We start from the raw sequence: 22579 nt of genomic DNA, 5'->3' as shown, positions 1-22579 counted from the left end.
ACATGAACTCCATCGGAGGAAATAAAGGAAATGTGATTACAGGTATTATATCCAAATTGAATTAAAGCTGCATTAAAATACTCAGATTACTGTATGGTTCCATGCTACGCTGGAAAACATGATACGCATCTGCTACTGACAGACATGCAAAGAACGTGCAGGGGCTTATTTCTCAGGAAACAAGTTTGATCTCTGACCTGCTGATTCACAAATCCACAGAAAGAAAGGCAGGAAGTACAATTACAGACAGACCTCCCCAGCACATAAATAATCATCAGCAAAGCAGCTGTGTTGCTTGGGATTTTTGTTTGGTTATCTTCCAAATATTTACTCTCCATTGCAACCTTAAGCAAAATTACTTACCTCAGTTTCTTTACCTATACAAATTGTGTAATGAATCCAATCTTCTTTGCAAAAGGCAGATCTGTAGATAAAAGCATTAGCATTGCATGCTGATGTTAATAAATATTTTCTCAGTTGACTAGCGGTCGCTGGAGCACTTTTCTCTGCTATGCTCATTCACTGTACAGGTTTAAATGAGTTATTAAATCCTTCTGACTTTTTCTAGTTTTGCTGATAGGGAGAAAGACTTAAGCATACACGTGAAGCTCGCTTTTAAAACTATTTTTTGGGGGGGTCATGTAGTGGCATATATGGAGGGAAATATCTCTTCGCTTTCCTGGCTGTGACTGCCACCAGGCAATGAAAAAGATCTCTAGACTATGACAGTGTCATGAATTACTGCCTCTGCCATTACACCTAGTAATTCTCATAAAAGACTGTCTGTCTAGTATGACTAGAACTATCATATAGGCTGACAAAGTGAACTGTAATAAAATAGTGCATCTTTCAATTACTTCCTGTGTTATGTTACATCAAGTGGCAGAGTACGATAAATTTTAAAATAAAAAGTTGACACGAATGATTATATAGTTATAAATGAATAACAAAGCTTTTTAATGCACATGTAAAAAATAATCCAGCAATCACCTTCCAACTGTATTTTACTTATTTTCAAGCAGCAAAACACAGCTGGCAGCTGTTTACGGAAAGGGGTCAGTGTGCTAAAATGCGCTCAGTCTGAAATAATAACTCTAGAAAAAAAATAATCAATAGAGATGTATTTTAAGAACAAAATAAAAGAAAACAAAGTCACAGAACCTGAGAGTTTCAAAGCAGTCTCCTCCTCATATGTCCCCCTCTCCCCTAAAACAAACTTGAGGCTATAAAAAGCTTCAGGAAAGATTTTCAAAGGTGCTGAGCTTTCAAAAGGAAGAAAGCCCCGAAGTATTCTTGGTGCATTTCAATAAGGAAATTTCCCCTAGATCTTCCACACTTCAGTCTTTTCTGCAGTCACACACCAATTGGTGTGGTTGAAGTATGATTGAGTAATATATAGCTCAGGAATATGACAGTCTATCAGCTCAGCCAAATCCCCTTCTTTAAAAGCGTGGTAGTACCTCAGCCAGGGCTGCTGCCGGCTCTGGGTGGTCGGGGTGGACTCATTGACTGCTCTCTGCGGAGAAGAGCCTGGTCTCCTTTTGTTCTGAGGGTGGCAGAAAGCTCCTTGTTTTGGGTGATGGTCTGTTTTAAGTCGTTGTCTGACAGCTAATTCTTTCTGATGTGAAAGCAGGTCAGGTAAACACACTCTGCTGCAATTGTGAAGAGTATCTGCAGGCATAGGGAGCTGGGTAGTTGCTTGCCCTAATTCTGAATAGCGACTTCTGAAAGCCTTCAAGCAGCGTGACATGGGCAGCACAGGTTTAACAGCCACTTCAAAAGCTGTTGTATTTTCAAAACTCGGTTTGCAATGTACAAAAAAAATCAGAAGCGTGTTTCAGAAAGCTACGGTCTCTGCTTTTGTCAACTTTTTTCCCTCTAATTCATTCAGCTGAACATCGTAATTGCAGTATCTAATGAGCTCTTCTTGGCGCCGCTGATCACCCGCACCTAATACCGAGTCAAGTCATCTTGAGAACAGAGACCATCTCAGAGATTTCTCTAATGCCGTGCACAGCGCTTTTTTCTCCCCTCCACAGGATGAGCTCCTTGCTGTCCTGTGTACCTCTGAAGTCCCGTCCAACTTACGACAGGGCTGGTTCAAAGCCAGCTCTTTGTCCTTGTGAAGGATTGATTTTTGTACTCCACGTGGGCAAGGCTCACCCGAGGAGCAGGAAGGAGGTGAAGGATTCCAAGGAACAAAGACATCTTGCTTTTCAAATCTTCTCCGGTTTTGCTCCATTGCCCACACATATATCATTATCTGGCCTCCTACTCTTAAGATACGAGCCGTCTCTTTTATTGCCTGCATGCACCTCTCTTCCGTTGAAAAATGGTGAATCACTAGAACAGAACAGATAAGGTGAATAAGTATCCCTCGAGGCACTAATGAATACAGAGTATAAGGACAGGGACTGGCTCTGACATGCTGGCAGCCTGTGGTTTGCACCACAGGAATACATCATTTATCTTCCATTGTGCTACGTGTTATTGTACTACCTCTAACATCTCCAACATTGCGCTATCTCTAACTCTAAAGAGTTCATAACACGCTGACTTATTTTAAAAACAGCAGAATTTAGAAACATTGAAACAAATGACATCTTTCGGATCAGCAATGAACAGCACAACAGACTCGTTTTCTCGGTGAAAGGCTACCACTCGGTCAGTGGCAAAGCAACCCGGCCCTTTTTTACCCTCACCCAATGCTCATCTGCAGCCTGAAGGAAGCACTTCTGAAAGACCGAGGCCATACGTGGTCCTTGCAACAGCCGTGCTAGTGATCCTGCTGATGATAACCCATTAAAAAGGACTAGGTTAAAACCGCCTGCCCATTTCTTCTCCTTTATTGTCAGACCTCAGTAACAGCAGAAAAAATGAACAGTCGCTATCAGCCTGGGATATATTTAAATCATCAACATACGGGTGAAAGACACTTAGTCAACTAGCATTTGTCTACTTCTGCCATTAACAAACATATATCATGAAAAAAAAAAATTAGATAGTCCCAGTCGTGCTTGATAACCCCCCACACCACACAAACATGCATGACGTGGAGAACGCCTCACCATTACGACGGTGAAACTCAAGCAGCACAGCTTTGCTTGAGTCAGAACTGAGTTTAAATTCGACTCCCATTTCAGTAAAAATTTTTGCCCCGAAAAAGGCCATTGGCCTTAGGCTTTGGCAGGCGTTTGCCGAACGGCAGCTCTGCAGGTCGGCTCCTGCTCTCAGACCGAGCAGCTCTAGAGCAATTCGCAACAGATGTCGAGGCTGATTAGGTCTTGGTGCACAGCAGGGACCTCAGCAAAGTTTCAACTACATCAAATGAATGTTACATGAGAAATAAGAACAGGAAAAAATTCGGGAATAATGCTGGAAAGGAAAGGACACATATTAAAGACGCTGAAAACAAAAAGCAATAGTATTAGTGATATTTTTCCAACCATATATCTTCCTCAGTGAAAATGCCTGTACTGGTTTGGGCAGATACTTCTATACATACCACTTCAGGTTACAATGATAAACCATTTTTTGGTTAAGCTGTTGAGGTGTTGGTTTCCACAGAAGAATAACAGATCTCTCAAGGGAAAAAAAAGGTGCAAGCTTTCGATTCTTTCGAGAATCGTAAGTATAGAAAATGCTAGCAGAAGCTCTGTATGTGCAGCCTCTCTGTGTCTGTCAGGGCAGCCATTCACCATCAGATCCATTTTGCCTCAGAAAAAAAAGACACTTTGCAATTAAAAGAATAACAGCATGCAATCCAGCTGAGATAGGAAAACACTTTCCCTGCAATGAATGATGCGTTCAGAGCCTTGGCGGCAATGTGAGGATCAAAAGGCGAGCTTTGAAGAAATAGGGTCTTTTAACATGTAGTTATTCAGCTGCTCTGCCTGTAGGTCTCACTTGTTTGAGATGAACAGAAATCAATTCCAAAAGCTCAGGTCTTCTAGCACTAGTTGAGACGTTGACATTGAAACATTATGGCTATTTTAATTAAAAAGGGATCAAGTATCATTTAAGAAATTACAGCATATTAATAAAATCTCACACTGAGCAAAACTTTAGTGTTGTCAAGATAAATTTGTCAGATAATTTTAAAAGCTATGGGTGATGTATTCAATTTAAAAATGCATAACGCAAGGAAATAGAGCATCTGCATGGGGCAACATCACACTATCCTGAAATCACAGATTATCACGTGAATTATTGCACACGATTGTTTTTAATCAAAGCCAAACCTGTCAGGCTCCAAGATCACCAGGCAGCCATATTCACCTAAGGCAGGTGGCTTATAAAAAAATCATTTCTTTCTTTTCCTTGACATTAAATTCCTTGTATGCTGAAGCTGTGTTTAAACGGAACGATCTGTACTGTGCAGTAGAGGTGCCGTTTCAGAGATGGAGCAGCTCGCGTTAGCTGGCGGTGAGGCACAAACACTCACTGAGGGCCTGATGGCAGCCCGGCAGGGACGTGAGCCTGCGTCCCTCTGCTCCGGTGGGAATGGTTCAGGTCTGCTTCTCCTGCAATTCCTCTCATACTGATGAGCAGATGGCACTGGGGAGGTATTTTATAGACTCATAGAATGGTTTGGATTGGAAGGGACCTTAAAGACCATCTAGTCCCCCCCCCTGCCATGGGCAGGGACACCTTCCACTAGACCAGGTTGCTCCAAGCCCCATCCAAGCTGGCCTTGCACACCTCCAATGATGGCACATCCACAACTTCTCTGGGCAACCTGTGCCAGCGCCTCACCACCCTCACAGCAAAGAATTTCTTCCTTTACACCTAACCTAAATCTACCCTCTTTCAGTTTAAAACTTGCCCCTGTCCTGTCACTACAGGCCCTGGTAAAAAATTTTCCATCCTTCTTCCAAGCATTTTAGCATTGAAAGACCGCAATAAGGTCTCCCTGGAGTCCTGCAGTACTACACCCCTAGAACAATCTTTCACCAGCTGTTCAACGTATTTTAAGGCGATTTCCCAGCATCCAAACACTGTAAAACAAGGGTCCAGATGCTTCAAACTGCACTTGTCGTAACGACTGGTACTTGAAATGAAAATTAGTTTTGTCCTAAATTACAATAAATACAGAAGCCTGCAGGTGGTGAAAACAACATCAGGGCAGAGGAAACTCAGCCTGGGCTGGAGCTTGTGTCTTATAGCCAGTGATGGGTCTGTCCTCCATGGATACTTTCTTGGACTCACTTCTACTTCTGATTACACAAATTCACATATCAAAGGAATCTGCACTTTAATTATATATTTTTTAGAAAAATGGTTCCTTCCATTTTAAATCTTTCCCCGCGGTTCTCCTGTTGTAAGAAACCGCAGAAATTTACTCCCTATTCACTAATTTAATATCATTTCTGGGCTTCAGAATGCTATCTCCCTCTCCCCTAGGAGCAGTATGATGTATACACTTCTTTTATGGTACTTTTAAGATGATACTCTTCTTTCTTAGGTGAAAAGCCCTAGCCCATTAATCTATCCTCATACATAAACAGTTGGCACCTTTGATCATTATAAGGACCTTCCAGAGATGGAGGAAACCTGAATTTCATGCAGTATTCAAGATATGGATGCACCAGGTATTTATCTTCTACCATTCTTCTGGATTTTCATTCTTGTTCCTAATAATTCAATAGTTTTTTGACCAGGTTTGAACACTGAGCTAATGAAAATGAGTCTAATGACTTCATTATCTCTTTCCTGAACAAGGATAGAGGGTACCACTGTGCCTGTATGCTTAGTTATTTTTTTCTAGGCACATCACCTAGCATTTATCCACAAGTACTTTTCTGCAATTTTGCACCCAGTCATTAGTTTCACAAGACTTTTTTTGCAACTTTGCGGTCAGTAATCCTGAATATCTCTATGTCACCATAAAGCAAACTTTATCACTAGCCTATTCATTTGATTTGTAACTATAAATTACATAGGAATCTGTCGAACAGCAGCCTTTTTATAGGTGCCATACACCTACACTAAGCATTCAACATTGAGTCTTTCAGCACTTTCACACGCGTCTGCTAGCATTTTACCATTCTGGCTTTCCCATTCAGTTTTCCTTAAGAGTTTCTTCCTTTTTGGTAGTAAACTTTTATGCAGTGGATTTTTTAAAGCATTTTTGTTCCTAGCAAGAGGTTTGGTTACAGTCACATTAAATTCAGTGGGAGAATGTGGTTCTTGCACAATTACTTATTGATGTGGGCCTGATGCACTGGTCCAGACTAATAAGAGTTGCTTCCCTTTTGTGGGTTCTCAGATTAATTTTTCCAGGAGGTTTCATGCCCCTGTGTATCATTTACACAACCTACATATGGATAATTGCAGTGTCTCAATATTGTGTTTTCTGCCCTCATAGCCCTCACAATCTCTCTTAATAATCTGTGGTCATTTTCCCAAGTTTATCAGAGAGTTAGTGACACATCCTTATTATTACACTGCTCTCCTCTGTAGCTGTCTACCTACTATCGTTTCTTCCAAAAGTTTATCCTCATGCTTTTTTCCACAGAAGAATATGCAACCCTTGTAATGAAAGCTAGAAAAACCTCTTAAGTTCACTACAAAAAGGGCTTTAATGAACATTATATCATTATCATACTAACCAACACCATGCCATGGTGATGAGGACAAGTAGGACCACATTCAATTTTTTAAACATCGAAATAAAACATTGCAAAAAGGAAATCTAAGCACAAAATATTTGTTTGGGGTGAGCACAGGTGCTTGTCCAAAACCCCTGACAGCTCTTTGCAGCAGCAAGGTCTTGCTTCATGGATTAACAGTTGTTATAAATCAAGCATTCCTTTTCATTTTGGCCATACATTCCCCTAGTGTACCTAAAAGTCAATCCAAATTAATTTTGTGCCATGTACTGCTCATTCCTACCACTTTTGTTTAAATTGAAGACTGAAAGATTTTCCATAACTGAAAAATCCATAATGCAATTTTAGATTTCAAAGGGAGGGGGTAAGGAAGAAAGGAGAACATTTCAAAGATTCTTCTCTTCTTCATTTCATAAGAATATAATTAATTGCTCCCTCTCTTAATTTAATACTGTGACTAATCCTACTAAAAGGGATTATTTAGAACAAGCAGACAATGCATGATACATTTTTGTGTCATTCATCTGTCTTCAGAGAACAAACCTGAAAGCATCAACAACTTTGTCTGAATTTCTTTTTTAGAAGCCATTTTCAAAATTAGTATTTCAGGTCAGTGATTTAATTTAAACCTTGTTAAATGGCAAAAAGAAATCTGTGTAATCAGAAATTGCTTTTCTCTGTCAAACTTTGCTGAAGTTAAATCCCTTCAGAGACATTTGGAAAGTATTTAAGGATCACAGAATCCTTATCTTTGAGACTCTTTTGTATATACTGTACATACACTTCAGATGTCACTTTATCTCTGTCAGCTCTAATAATAGGAACAATTGCCACATATAGAGAAGGCATGATTCTAAGTTAAATATGATTTTATTCTCTTCATTATGGTGGTATCAAAAATAGAGGGGAGGAAAAATACTAATATACCAAAGAATTATTTAAAAGAATTACTGAGTAAACTTCAAACAGTGTTTCCATTAAAAACTTTTTCCTATTAAAAACATAACTCATTAATTACTTACGTCGGAAAACTCGCTCCTTCTTTTATTTTCGCACATTTATGGTTAGCATTAACAAATGAGGATGCTGCCTTTATAAAAATCATTATAATTATGAAATTTAATTAACTTATTAAAGCCTTGATTCAGGAATATAATTATATGCTTAATTTTAAGCATCTGGGTAGCTACACTGGTTTCAGCAGGATTAATTCTGCATTTATATTAAAGATAATTCTGAAATGCTTTTCACAGCAGTGGGGACACCTGTAGCTAAAAATCAGCAGAAGAGGAGAATAAAACAAGGTCAGGTGGAGCAGTTCTCTTCATGCTGTTCCCCTCCTTTGCTTTGTGCCACCCTCGAGGTGCCCGCTGCCTTTCCTTCCCTCCTGGGTGTGCTCCTACGTGCCGGGCTACAGGATTAGGCTCCCTTGGGTTTTTTGGCTGCCGGTTCCAAGGGATGGTGGTGCTGAGTGCTGGAGGACTAGGGCACATCCCCGAGTATTGGAAGTGTGGGTTTGAGGAAGGGAAGAGGGGGAATCGAGCCTTTCTGCTTTCGGGGCGAGTGCCCTGAGGACTCGGCTGAAGTGGAAAGAGGAAAAAAAGCGAAATCTCTGCAATGCTCTACTAGTCACCGACCTCCAAAGAGGCCTTGGCACTACGGGTCTTTGTTTAGTGAAAAAGATTTAATTGTGCGCCCAGCTCAGGTGCCTGAACGCCGTTCTGGATCCCTTCTGGATCTCAATGTCTTACTCAGCAGGAGAATAAGCTTTTGGTAGTACGGAGTGAAATCCCCGTACTCGGAAGCCTGCTCTCAGGTAGCAGCACAAACCTGCCAAAACCATCTTGTGGAAGCAGCTCGGCCATCCCTCCTTCCAAAACCACAGCCGTGTTGCTCTGCAGCCCGAGCGAGCAGAGGACAACATCCATGCACGAGCAAGTTGTGCAGCCGGCGAGAAGCTGTTGTCACCTCTTGTAATGACACCCAGCAGCTGGTCAAGACCTTGCGGCCAGGTAACGTGTTGTCAAGAACATGTAGGTGAGATTTAAAACAGATATACTGTCAACATGACGACAGCGGTAAGACCACAGATAGCTAACTGTGGTCTAAAATAAATGATTGCATTTAAGAATGCTGAGCAGGCTGCTGGCTGCTACTGTGAAAATTAAGCTAAATATAAGGGTCTACTTGGAGCTTGCACCAGTTCTGCACTCCAGTGACTTGGAGAAATAGAGGGGACTGTAAGGGGCAGAGCTCGTTCTGTTGTGATGCACGTTTTTCTAAGGAAAAAAAAAAAAAAGTCAAGTTTTCTGACCAGACCCCATCCTGAGATAACTATGTATCATCCACTGGAAATAAACAGGATATTTTTGATAAATCAATTATAACTTGCATGAAAATATCACTGCAAGGAACACAAAGCTCCTGATTTAATGAAGTGAGATAGAAATCAGGCTCCTCGCTGTTGGTAAGAATTGCACCGATAGACAACGCTGCCAGCCGACAAGCCCAGCGGCAGCGACTGCGTGAATGACGGATAAAGCCTGCGGGTGTCAACCACAGGCTCTGACTGTCCTACGGAGCTTCTCCGCATCCCTAAGAATTCGCAACTAGTAGCTTAGAAATAACTGTATTATTCACTTTAAATAAAACACTAAGAGTGATGAGACCAAAGCTGAAATCAGGGCTTGCAGATGTCTCAGAAGAAGCGGAGGTACTCTGTGGGTCACACTATGGGTGGCACTTCTCCTCTGCCTCCGAGACCTCTTACGATATTCAGATTTTGTTAGTATTTTGCGCCTCTGACTTCCATCAGGGAGGAGAGTTTGCTGCTGTGAGAGGAGCTGTATTAACATTAGGCAGCAACTGGATACAGGAGAGTCAAAGGATTTTTTTCTCAGAAAGGCCAGGTGGCCTTTACATTAAAATAGATGCAGAAAAATAGAGGTCATTCATCTTCCATCTCCAAGGCAGGATTAAACGCTTGGCCCAAATGTGACCCAAATTGCTCTACCCTGCTCTTAAAAGCCTTTTCATATCTGAGGTAAATAACCTTTGCTGCAGAGTAAGATGATTTTTTTTTTCTTCCCATGTCAAATAAAGAACAGCTTTCTGTAAAAATCATTTATGTATTTGAAGACTGTTATGTTTCCTTCAGTCCTTCATTTCTTTCCTTTCTTGACTAACCAAACCCAGTTCCTTCAGCTTCCCCTAATAATTCAGATTTTTCTGAACATCAGTTATTTAAAATGTCTCCATATTGACTGCAAACATTGTAAGGCATTGTTCCCAAAAGCAGCAAAGATATTCCACCTAGGATCTCAAAAGTACTAAGTGCAGGAGGGTGACTCATTCTTTTGCCTTCCATGAAACTGCTCTGTCACCATACTCCACACAGGTATTTGGCTGGTTTTGTAACAGCAGGACACTACTCACACGTATTTGGCCTGTGGTCCATCTTGCCTGGCCATTATTTCTCATTGAATGTTTCCTTCCTGAGCATGGTACGTCCCCTCTTGATGGGTTCTGTATCTCAAATACAGAAAGCAGATTGGCTTGCTCCTGACAAATACATGTTGGCTGTTTCCCATTACATTAGTATTCTGTAGGTTTAAATAATTTATTCTATTTAAATTAGATTATTTAAATTATTTATTCTAGTATCCTTGTATAAATCTAAATTAGGCTGGCTTCCTCTTGATGTCCTTTCTCTTTTGGAAACAAGTATTATGTTTGCTTTTCTTCACTTGCTGGAGATCTTAAGCATAATCTGCTAGTTCTTAGTAGTTTGAGATTAATTTCATGATTTCCTAACAATTTGTGTAACCTAATTTATCTAAATATTCTTTAAGACATAATTTCTGTTTTATAGTCTAAACTCCTGTCCTCTGGTTAAAACTCTACCTTGCTGATGACTACTATTAACTTTTTGTAAAGACCAAAGAAAAATGCAGCTTCCCTTGTCATCTGTTATTTGCTCTTCTTTCCTTTTTGTTTTCCTCTTGCTTTGTATACATTTACAAAACCTTATCCTAGTTCTAATTGATGTTATGCTGTAGTCATCCTGACTTTGGTTCTTCACACCATCTCTTGTAATTATTGATAGTGATTTTTTTGATGATTTCTTTTCAATTTCTGTGGCATTAAAGAGTTCCTGATGCTGTCATACCAGACGTTGTTATACTCTGCTTTCCACTAGGACAAATTGCTTCTTGTGCCTTTAACTTTGCTTCTTTTAGAAAATGTAATTTTCTGACCACAGTGCCTTTTTGTTGGAAAAAGTTAAAAAACTGTTAGAATGTAATCCTGACTGCTCCTTAGGAAAAACAGAATTTAGGAGACCTGTCAAGTAGTGATGATATACCTATATGACAAAACTCAGCGTTATGCAGAAATAACCAATGGTGCACAGAAATATGAGGTTTCTTTATGGGCTAAAGAAACTATGTCACAACAGCATTGCAATATTGTACCCACATTAATTGGCACAACAGTGCAATGTAACTACACTGATATGATCTGATACTAACACTTGGTTTCTTCTTGCTCAGCGTCTCATGGAATTCTACCATAAAGACAGAACCTTATATAGTAAGGAAACGCTCCTGGACCTTTTATTTGGACTCCTTTTTTCCCCAAGAGACTCTTCCACCTTGTAAACTTTAAGAATTATACTTTTTGCAATTAACGCAGACCATTTTCTCAGGCTGTGTAAATTAGAGGACTAGACATGTTTATGTCCCTTAGGTTCCCCTTACTTTCTCTGTTAAATTACTACATGACTAAAAGATCACAGATTAAAGCAAAGTTAATTTTCACATATTGGTATTAACACCAAGGAAAGCCATTTGATGCTCTTCACTTCAGAAACCCTTTTTTCCCACTGGGATGAAGAGTCTGATCAGATATTTCATTAATATAAAATAACTTTATGGACTTGAGCGTCTGACTCCTAACAGGAGAGGAAAATGTGATGTTTTCACCTTTGCATTTGGAGGAAAGAAATTACTTCTCTAAATGAGTAGAAAAAGCTTCTTCTTATCCTTTGCCCAATTCAGAGTCCAAGAGCTCAGCATATACAAGATTTTATTAACACAGAACGTGACCTTTCCATATAAAGGAGAAAGCCACCTTGACAGAGGTAAAGCCATGCTAAAAAATCAGTCCTGCATTACGATTTGCAACAATTCCTTAGGTAAAATGGAAACACGAGTGCCAGTCCTCTTTTCATTACCGCAAGTGGCAGAAATCCTGCTTATTTCAATAATACAGGAATGGCTTCATCACGCTAACAATAACAAAGCCATCAGTAAATGGCAATGGGATGATTTCTGTTGTTCGATGATATTAAATCTCAAATAAAATTATGCTATGAATACACTGGGAAAGTGATTTCTTTCTTAAGGCAGTGAAAATGTTGTGGAATGACTTGTATACTCACAGGGCAAATTTGTCTCCTTGAACAGAAAGTTAAGCATTTGAAAGCAGCACATTTTAAACTTTTGCTGATATATCATGTCTAGATTTGTTTCTTGTCAGTATTGGTGATTCCATTCATGGAACTAGCAAAAATACTTCATTATATATGCATATGCAATAGGTGCTGAGTACAAGGAAAAATCATCAAGTTAGGCTTGACGCTCCTCTTCTGCCAATATTTCCTACTACAGACCTGACTTTAGAACACCTACAGAAATTTCTTGCCTCCTTTGACAATCCTCTGAAAATTAAAAAAGCACACGCTTACCCAAACTATAGTATATATGTACTATACTAGTATTATACTATATACTAGTATATATAATAATTCAACGTATTATTTGAAGCTTTATGATGCATCTGAATCATATTTTTCAGCAATAATAAGGAAACGCGATCATTACTATGGTTCATGCATGACATGTGTTGGTAAAGGCTGTAACAAAAATAACTTTGCAATTTGCAGCCATATTATAGTGATGAAAGTGCCACTGTCCATAACGATGCAGTTCTACCTGTTGCCCAAGTGTCCTTCTGGATTTGTCACCGATTCCAGCTTCTGGCACAGCAGCCCTGCAAACAAGGTTTTCAGCTTGCTGTGGATAGGAAGGTAGTTCTGCATCTCCAGCCCAGCTACTCTGCTTTTCTGTAGGCTGTTGTAAGTACTCCTGGGGCACAGATTCTTCTGAGTCAGGCAGCTTCTGAACATTGCTACATACCCTTTTCAACAAATCTGGCTTGTCCTTCACTTCCTTACCCTGGATTTCCAGAGAATGCCAAATCACCTCTGGGCACACGAAGGTTGTTACTCCATCTGGGCAAAGGATGTGAAAATCTAATAATAAGGACTGTTAGCTATTGGTCATGTTTCTTAAATCACAACTGAAAGATTTTCAGATGGTGTAGCTGAGCATGGTTCACAGCCCCACACAATGATGTACCACTGACAATAATGCAATCTCAAATTTCCATCAAATGTCAAATGGACCTGGGCTTGAAAAGTAAAGTCCTTCAGGGCTTCGGGAAAGGTCACCTGAGACCTGGAGAAAAGGCTGTGTCAGGCTACTCACTAACTTCAAGAGATGTGAGGTATTAACATTTCACTTTGATTTAACAAGGCTTGGAGACCTTCACACTTCTTTGGTTAAGAAAAGGAAAATCAAGTTTGCTGAGCACTGTAATTTGTTTTATTTACAGTATTGCCCAAATTTTAATCAGTATAAGCTTAATAACTAACTTTTAAAAGGTGGTCGAATAATTTCAAGACTTCCAAAACAAAAGAACCCTCAAAATTTAGAAGAGAAAAAAGCAAAGGCTAAAGCTACCATTCAGTGTCTGCTTTAAAAGTGGCAAAGATGGGTAGTTCCTCCATCATTAAGGTATTTTGAAAAGGGCAACTAAACAAAAAGGGAAAATCTTACATTTTAAGGCGGCAGTGCCACTGAAATAAGCACTTCTGCTCGATTTGTCATCAGCTCCTTGTTCTTTCTCTGCATTATCCCCTGCTTTTGCTGAAACAGGTCTCTCTGCAGTGAAGCAATGGGTAACTGATTCAGCTAAAAGCAACCTTTCTTTTTGCTGGGTTACTTTCCAGCTGGATCAGTGTCATGGTCATCCTTCTTCATAAGCACAAAAATGATTGCGTTGGCTGACAAAACATGGAGCATGGGAGGAAAAAACCCAGTGTTTGGAAAGGTGCAGAAGGATTTAATACTGTGCTTTGAATATGCTCAGTGTTCCTAAGCAAGTTTTGTTATATCTTCTTCCTGACAGAGCCAACATTTCAAATTTCTGCCGTGTGGTCAGGCACAAACAGGGCACTCTCTCTTTGATAAGGCAGACACAAGCTATGGCATACCGTTACTTCATGGCCTTCATTTCGTGCTGATTCCACTGACGGGAAACAGTAGTTGCAACCCAGTTTATAGACTTGAGAGCTGATGTGAAGGTATTTGCCATTTCCACAGCCTGAAGTAATAATGAGGAGGAGAAAGAAAGGCGGACATTTGGTGTCTGTACAAAAGAAAATGTATACCTGACATAAGCCATGATGTACACCCTTGACTGGCCTAATAGCGTGAAATTCTCCACCCATTTTAAAGGAGATGATACAATTGCAGTGGAATTCAGGTTATTTTTTACAATCACAGTACAATGAGCACAGACTGCTCCTTTCCGTCTAGCAGGCTCTCTGCTGCGTGACAGGAGGTGTTCAAGTGGGATTGCTAGAGAGCATTTACCTTGGCCTTCCCACCACATACAGAATCAAAAATATTTATGGTAATGATGCTACTGCAATTCTGCTTGTAATAGACTCAAAATGCTAACTGAAAGCATCATGTAGCGGGAGCACTGCACTGAATTATTCCTGTGTATTGAAATGCTGATAGACAAACTAGACTGCTAAGCAATTAAGTCACTATTAGACCAAACCATTAAATCCATTGTTTGCTGTTTTAACTGCTGCTAATTGCTGTCACCATGACAACAGTGGAGTTTCTTTTTCTGGTATCTCCACGCAGTTTCCTTTTCATAATGGAGCCTGTGACATGGAAATTTACATCTTCCCAAATTGAAATACTTGTTGTGTTGAAATAAAGGCAGACATCTTTAGATAAGAAGGATTTTAATGTCAGCAGTAAAATGGATCTTATCTAAATTTTTGATAATCTGTTTGCAGAATTATCTGGATCTTAACACAAAGTGCATTTTAAAGTAGACTGTTAATTTTAAAAACTTGCCTTCCCACTTGCATCGTAAATATCATCGTTCAGATTAAGATCAGGGAGGTAAGTGCATCTGGCTACCAGTAATACCCTGTACCTTGTGCAGACCTTAGTTCACATCCTGTTTATGGTTATGCTTACATCAAACATTGAGCTTGGGGCAGAGCCCAGATTTTATCTCTAATTAATTAAAAAAAAAAGTTATCGTTATTTTGGAGCCTTCCAAATATTTAAGTCCCTATATTTAGGTTACAGCCACCCCATAGCACCTATTCTGCAACGCTGCGTGGGTCCCTGTGTTCAGTAAGGAGCGTCCCAGCCCATCAATCTGTTATGCCATTTGAACCGGAGATGAATCATTGCTGAGCTGCAGATAGAAGTCTGCTCCGAACCGCCTGTCTAATATTAGCTGCTGATCCCACCTCCCAGGAATGAAGGAAAGCTGTCCGGAGAAAAGCTGGGGCTCTCTCAGTCCTTCCCATGCCTGACTTCAGCACCAGCTGAGAAGAGGTGCTGTGAACTGGTGCCAGCACTTGGCTAACATTAGACTTGGTTTTCCAAGGAGAAAGAGCAGAAAGAGGTCTACCCTGGAGCTCTGACTGGAAAAGAACTCCAGGACTTTTTCAGGTTTTCAGTTTTGGAGGGGAAGGCTCCAGTAGAAGCCAAACAACAGCTACTAAATACGTTTCCTCTAATCCGACACCAGAGGCTGCTTCCCAGGGATGGAGGGGCAGAGGAGAGCCCTGAAGGTAGGCTCCTTTCCAGCACCGTGCCACCACTCTTGGCAATTGTGTTTCGCACAAAACTCGTCTCTGGCCACGGACACCACAACAGCGTGCCAGCAGCCTCGGCAGGCCAAAGCCCAGGAGCCAAGCCTGAGCTTAAATTACAGCACTAACAAAGCCCAACGTCTGTGACATCAGTAAAAATTCAGTGTGCTGGTTCTTCGTATGTTTTATTTGTTCACATTGAAAACACTGCAAAATCTGCCAAGATCTGGTAGGAATATAGTTCCCAGCATTTACACTGTGATAAACTGGGAAAAGTATATGGTAGCGTTTGAAAGACGCCCAAAAAGTTAGTGTGATTACTCCAACCCTCAGTAATTTTTCTCCTTCACAAACATTCCCATGCTGTAGTGGGGAGACTACACATATGTGCTGTTGGAAAGGATTACAGGTCCAAAGAGCTATTTAGAAGTCTAGCCTAAACATGTAGAACTGATGAGTTAATGCCCAGACCTCATTTGGGCACCCAGCATGTATCCACTTCTTGTGCAGGTGCTGAAACCAGTACAGAGAATTCCCTCGTACAATTTAGACATTCTCAAACCTTCAGGGAGTTAAAACCTGTCACATATTGTTCCCTAAAGCACTCAGGACAGTGTCACGATACTTGCTTCAGATTGGCCACACCACTACATGTCGTAAGAGCTAAACAAGATTTCAAATTCCAGAATTATCATACCAATACACAACATAAGCATCCACTAACGACACCTTAATAAATTTAGCTTCAGTTTAGTTGACCTACTGGATACTGGGAAAAGTAAAATTGTCTTCATATACCTATGAATGGTGGAGCAAAGCAGGAGGCAAATTTTGATAGTGAGTCTGGCCATTTTGATTCCCCGGTTTGATTCACAAGCTCCAAACTCTTCTGCCACAAATATTGCTTGATAGAAAGAGAGGACGTACTGATACTGTCATTAGCAATGTGATAAACAACCCCACTCACCAACATCAGCAATCAGGCTGCCCGGTTCCTGCTCTGAAATGAACTGCTGCACCTTTGGCCATGCCTTGTAGCACGCGTCATTGAAGCAAGGAGCAATTTTCTCACATACACTGTGAATATGGTCCCTCTCGAGCTGGTTTGCCTCCTTGTCCATCACAGCCAAGGCTAGGCTAACTCACTGAAGGCAGTGCGGCTGTCCTAGAGAAAGGGAAGGGAGAAAAACAAGTGCTGAAACTCTTGTCACCAAAGTACATTTCCTTAAGTTAAGCAGTATGACATTGTTTATTTAGGAAATAGTATTTCCAAATACTATGTTGCCATTAAAGAGAAACTGCTGAGGCTTTTAAAGGAAGAAAGGCAATTTGTTCTATGATTTTATACAATGTATTGTTTTCTTATATAGAACTGAAAGGAATTTTATGACCTACCACTCAATGTTTATTAACGTGCTTATATTGTTATACTCTGGAAGCTGTTAGCTTTTGCTTCATAAAGTCTCCCACCCTTTTCCAGTCTACCCTTGAAAAAGTAATTTCTAAGAAGCCCTTTGTTTACAGACACATCTTAAAAACCAGTGACTGAAAGTGATGATGAATACCTAGAGATGTTCAGAAACTGAAACAAAAGCTCCGAGAGGTGTCGTTTCTCCTCCAGTTCATTCAGCACCCAGAAAGATCCATGCTTACAGACTTCCCATCGCACAATTCATTGACACCCTGTGTTACTGTGAACAAAAATCTTTCCAGCTTTCTGAGCATCCTTTTTTTCAGCTGTTCTGGATTGGCCTGGTGCACTGGTATTAGCAATGCTGCCAGGAAAACCCTGTGATATTGCAAATAGCCTATGGCATCCCAAGTGATTGTTCAGTTCACCATGAAACTTTGTACAGAAAGCCTGTAAGAACTGTGAACTTCACTGAACATACCTGGCCATGCTAGGATTTCCACTGATTTATTGAAGATTTGGGCCACCAAGACAGGCTGCTCCGGCTCCACTCACATGCTGCAAACAACTCTAGGCAGAATAACTTCTCCTCTGAGGCAAAGGTATCGATGACAGCACCTCACCCAAGATCTCTGTGCTGCAGGCTGGCCATTAATCTGACTCCTGATACAGTCCTTATCTGGTCCTTATTTTCAAACCCATAAGCATTTAAAATCCTATCACCTCAAAAGACTAGAGTTCTGTGATTTCCTAGGCAATTACATCAAAGAGAAACACTGGAGCAGACTAAGCCCAAATTTGATCCTGCAGTAACAGCAAGAAAATAACTCTGGAGGCGTTGTTATGTCATTTATTAATCCAAAAACCTGTGCAAGGATTAAATCCTGTAGCCCTTGGTGTCTTCTGTCATATCAGATACTCACTCAGCATCACTGGGAAATTGCCCAGACCGCAAGTTTCCTGAATATCCTGCTTAGATCAAAGCGATGACAAGTATTGGAGTGGGGTGAAGAAATTCTTTGGAAGATCATCGTGTTCTCTTCATTATATGTGTTGCTAAATAACAGCCACTTTAGAAACACAGATAATAACAAAACAAAAAGACAATGAAAGTGAGTTGCATTGGTTTAGTGTCTCCTGCACTGCAATGCATATCTTTTTAGTTTCCAGTGTGATTTAAAGCCATCACCTTGCAAGCACTTACACAGGTGCTTAACTCTGTGTGTGCAAACAATAGCACTGACTGAATCCAGTGGGGATGTTCCAGGCACAGAGTTCACCACATGCATTAGTGCGCACAAGACTGGCTCTCCAAGGCAGAGGGATTTTTTTCTTATTGTTCTTCATTATAACCAAACTCCGCTGTAGGAACTAGTTTTTAAAAAATACCTTCAGAAAAACCCTGGCTGAAATAGCTGAAGTGCTCTACTGGGTATCATTTCAAGAGGAAGCTGATGTACTATCAAATATACAGGGAAAGGCAGAAGGAGGCGAGAGGAGAGGGAAATTGTTCTTTGGAAAAGCTGCAACATCATTTCAAAGCTTTGCTATTGCTTCATTTGACAAGAGGAAATAATAACTGGTGAATTGATGTGAGATCACAGGAGTGAGGAGAACAGAGCTGTTTCTGTTTAATTCCAGGCTTACAGTCAGGATAGCTCACTTAGAGGCAGAGGGACAGCCTGGAAGTTGCTACCAGCTTGAGACACTTAATTACCAGGAAAAAAAGGTGCATATGAAAGCACCCAGAAGACGAACCACATAGTAAGACACCCTTTCAAAGTAAGGCAAAAAAAATGCTTAAACACAAAAAACCCACCACAAGTTGTGTGTAAAACAGTGCCTCCTCTGGAACAGGAGCAAAAAAGATGTAATAGGCTATGATTAAATCCCACTTAGAATTAACAAAGACACAGCATCTTTTGTTTTAAAATGGTAGCTCTGAGAGTGGTCTGACTCTTTGAAATTTAGAAGTCCAACACTGCAAGGCACTATTAAAATAAATTTTCTATATGGTTCTTAGAAGAAAGTACCACTTCGTGGGGGAGGCTGGAGGATGAGACCAGTCAGGTTGGTCCCCAGCAGCCACCAGCAGCCATGCTATGGACATTTCTGCCTAGAGGAGTCCAGTGAATGCCCATCTCCTACATTTACCAAGCCATAAACCACAAAATGCTTGTCGACACTCCATTTAATGCTTTTAGTACAACAGACTGAAACCCATAAAAAATAAAGTGCACCAGAGGAAGAGAGCAGAGAGGCGTTTGAGGGCACAGCCACCACGTTTACTAAGTAAAATTGTTCAGTCAATCTTAGGAAGCTGGTTACGACCCACATTGCAGAAACAAGAAAAAAACCAAAATCAAAAAGCAAACAGGGATGACCACCAATCTAGCCTGGGGGAAAAAAAATTCTGGGGGATTGACTCAGGTTCAAACATATGATTTATACATGCCAATTTGAACCTCAGACATTCCAGTTTCTCTATCATCCCCAAGATCCTTTCTCTAGTCACAGGGAAAGCCAGAAAACGACTTGGAAATTAAGCTATGCATCAGGAAAAAGAAACATTTTCTGCCCAACACAAAATTGGATATTTAGTGCTGCAAATGTCACACAATGGCATTTTACATTGGTGGTGTTTGCTTACTTGCATAACAAAGGCTTTGGGGAATGCAGATATTTTCTTTTGAGTGCACTCACCCCTACCTTTATGCAAATTTAAAAAAAGTAAATCTGTTCACCCAGGGCTGGCAGGAAAGCAAAATGAAGAGGTACAGAGCAGCAGTTCAGCCTGACTGCCTGTCACCTAATCTTAAGCTAAATTTGACACAACTTGATTGAAAATGAAATTAAATTTGAGTGTAAAAGCCATTACAAACTTCTGAGTTCACGAGTGATTATCAACTTCCCGAACACTGTGAAGCCTCCGACTGTTTGTGCAGGACACGAGCCTCGTGCAGGCTGTGCCCCGTGTTTTGGGGAGCCCTGGGACCCCGCAGCATCGTTCCCCTGGGGGTACCCCAGGCAGCTGCTGGAGGGGGCTCTGGCTCCCAAATCCAGGGCAGGAGTGGCAGCCTCTGCTGTGTTAAGGGTGCCTTAAATTTATCTTTGAATTTACAAAGAAATCGTTTGGGAGGAGAATAGCCTTTCTAGTTCTAAATAATTTCATTCTTTGGGTAATACCCAATGATGTCAGTTTAACTCAGCTGCTCTGTGGTTCAACCTAATAGGAGAGAATACACTGATTTGGTAATAAGCTTGCTTTTGACAGGGAGAGTCTTCTAGAAGGACGTGGCATCCGAGAGCTCCCAGATGTAATGAGTAATTCCCAATTTAAAAAAAAAAAAAGCCAGTTCTTCCCCTCTGCCCCCATAGCACTTGCAGCTGAGGAGGCAATTGCAGGAGGGGGCTGCCCAGGGCTGTGCAGCGGCTCTCGCCAAGCTCGGTGAGTGGAGGGCAGCTCTGCCGGGGTCCCTCCAGCCCCTCTGTACGTGGGCCAGGCCATGGGAGAGCTGGTGGGAGCACTGGAGAAACGGGGCTGGCTCGGAGATGCGTCCTGATGCCATCGAGCCCTCCCTGCCGCCGGCCGGAGAGGTAAAACTGGAGCTGCCGAGCTGAGCTGGGTTTCTTCAGAAACGAAATTAGCTTAAGTCTTGCAGAAATCAGTGCCACCAAATGACAGAACGGCTGGTCCGACATAGCTGAAAATCCAAACCGACAACTCCAGGAACACACTGTTTCTAATACCTATGAAAGCAATGGAGGTGCTTTCCTCCCCTAGGTTAAGTGAGTATTTTTGTGACGATACATTTGGAAAGCCTGCTTAATTCTTCTCCCTCTCTGCATCCCCTGCACCATCACCATTCCCACCTTACGCACAAACATGACATTGTGGCTGCATTGAAATAGCTTCTCTGTGAAGTGCCTAATCTGTGAGTGAAACACTGCAAATATTCAGCCAGACCTTGGCAGGGTCCCTTTGGGGACCTCCAGCAAATTTGTTCTTCCACCAGCAGCACCAGCCACAGCAGGAGCACTCTGCCAGTCAGACTAACAGTCCTTACCCCTGTGAAGCAGAAAATAAAAGAAGAGAGGAGAAACTGTAATATCGGCCTTAAAGCCCTTGAATGATGGTTCCCATGAGGTGTCAGGATCTGGGGAAGGACTGATTAACAGAAGGAGAAATGCAATATGGGGTACAAAGGGGCTAGGAGAAAAGGAGAAACGAAAGAAGCTAGATGGGAAGCAAATGATAAAAGGGAATTTTATAAATAATAAAGCGGGAAAATGAAGGGCAGGGAAGGAAATGAAAAGCAGGAGAAAAAAACTGAGAAAAAGAAGAAAGGATAAAAAAGCAGACATGTAGAGAAACTCCAGGTTAGTATTTTAATTAGTTGGTCTTGCTGCATTTTTCCCAGATACCATCATGCATGGGCACAGCATCAGAATTTGACATTTAATCAGCCATTTGGGGATTCCTCATAATGCTGTATTAATATTACCGTAGCGCGGTGAAACCTTCCCACAGCCTCCCAGTTCCCGCAGTGCATCCTCCTGGCCTTATCCTCACCCTTTTACAGGGCTGAGAGGCAGCAGAGCTGCATCTTTTCCACCTTCCTAAAGCCACCGGCGACCACAGCGTAAGCTCGGTATGTGCCCGTCTGAATTCCCCCATGTCGCAGGTGCTGCCAGGGAGGTGGTTACATGCCGAAGAGAAGCAGAAAGGGAAAACTAGAAGGAAGGATGGGATTTGTGAGACTGAGCCAGCGTTCACTCAGAAAAAGCCACAGCTTTTGGAAAACCTGACACGGGGACATGTTCACCTAATCCAGGAAATTAACCCTGAAGGGCAGCATCACTAATTGCCAATAACCAATACTACTCCCAGCGTTGCAGGAGCGGGCAGGGAGAGAAGCCTGCCTTAAAAGACCCAGTCTATTTTGAAGGGAAAATGAGGGTAGAGCTTTGGAGGGGAGATGGTGGTGCTTCCTGGCAATCCCCATAGAAAGCTGGAGTGTGGAGCCTCATCCATAGTCCTGGAATCTGGAGTGCAACCCAGCAGCAAGGATGGTTGCAAAGGGAGAACTTTATGGCCCTACAGGCTAGAGAAGGTGCTGAACCTTTGAGACCTGAGCTACCCACTGATACCCCCCATGACTTTCAAGATTTGAACTTTGGTCCTCATATAAAAAATAATTTTACCAGTACTTCTGTAATGGAGGCAAAACATATTTAGGGAATTTGGGACACTGAGTGTTAAAATAAATATTAACCCACTTTGCCTTAAGTATAGCACGAGGTTCTTGGACTGCTCTTTTTTTTCCACGGTGGCTGCACCACCCTGACCTACTCAGGCATAACCAGTCATAAGATTTTCCTCTACCTGTTCTTGTTGCCTTCACAGATGGACAGAAGATCTCTTCCTGCTCACTAGCTCAGACTGCCACGATACAGTCTGCTGACCCCAGCCCTTTGGAGGTGTAGCACTACAACACATCTTTTCCTGGGGACCCCTCGCAAGTCTTTAAGTAAACACAATATATGGAAGGAACGATGTCCGTCTCACGGCAAAGGAGGAAA

At 41.5% G+C, this 22579-nt stretch overlaps 1 protein-coding gene across 1 annotated transcript; it reads right to left on the bottom strand.

Moving 5' to 3' along the window:
• Window positions 1–162: 162 nt before the first annotated feature.
• On the bottom strand, window positions 163–16706 carry LOC104324710 (probable tRNA methyltransferase 9B). The gene is made up of 3 exons (XM_009929001.2): window positions 16553–16706; window positions 13911–14057; window positions 163–2376 (listed from the first exon to the last, which is right to left on the bottom strand). Exons 1-3 carry the CDS (start codon window positions 16704–16706, stop codon window positions 1967–1969), a joined length of 711 nt encoding a protein of 236 aa, XP_009927303.2. The 3' UTR covers window positions 163–1966.
• Window positions 16707–22579: the final 5873 nt, after the last annotated feature.

The sequence above is a fragment of the Haliaeetus albicilla genome, chromosome 20 (assembly GCF_947461875.1).
Source record: "Haliaeetus albicilla chromosome 20, bHalAlb1.1, whole genome shotgun sequence".
Taxonomy (NCBI): domain Eukaryota; kingdom Metazoa; phylum Chordata; class Aves; order Accipitriformes; family Accipitridae; genus Haliaeetus; species Haliaeetus albicilla.
The sequence above is the reverse complement of the archived record's forward strand: the minus strand, read 5'-3'. Positions and strand labels throughout refer to the sequence as shown.

What these genes read in the sequence shown, in the direction of transcription:
- LOC104324710 (XM_009929001.2), bottom strand. Translation starts at nt 16,706, where the DNA reads ATGGACAAGGAGGCAAACCAGCTCGAGAGGGACCATATTCACAGTGTA. An exon ending in CAGCCTGATTGCTGATGTTG is followed by an intron (nt 14,058 to 16,552) that starts GTGAGTGGGGTT and finishes TTATTACTTCAG; the next exon opens with GCTGTGGAAATGGCAAATAC. An exon ending in TCTGCCTTATCAAAGAGAGA is followed by an intron (nt 2,377 to 13,910) that starts GTGCCCTGTTTG and finishes TAGTGCCTCGAG; the next exon opens with GGATACTTATTCACCTTATC.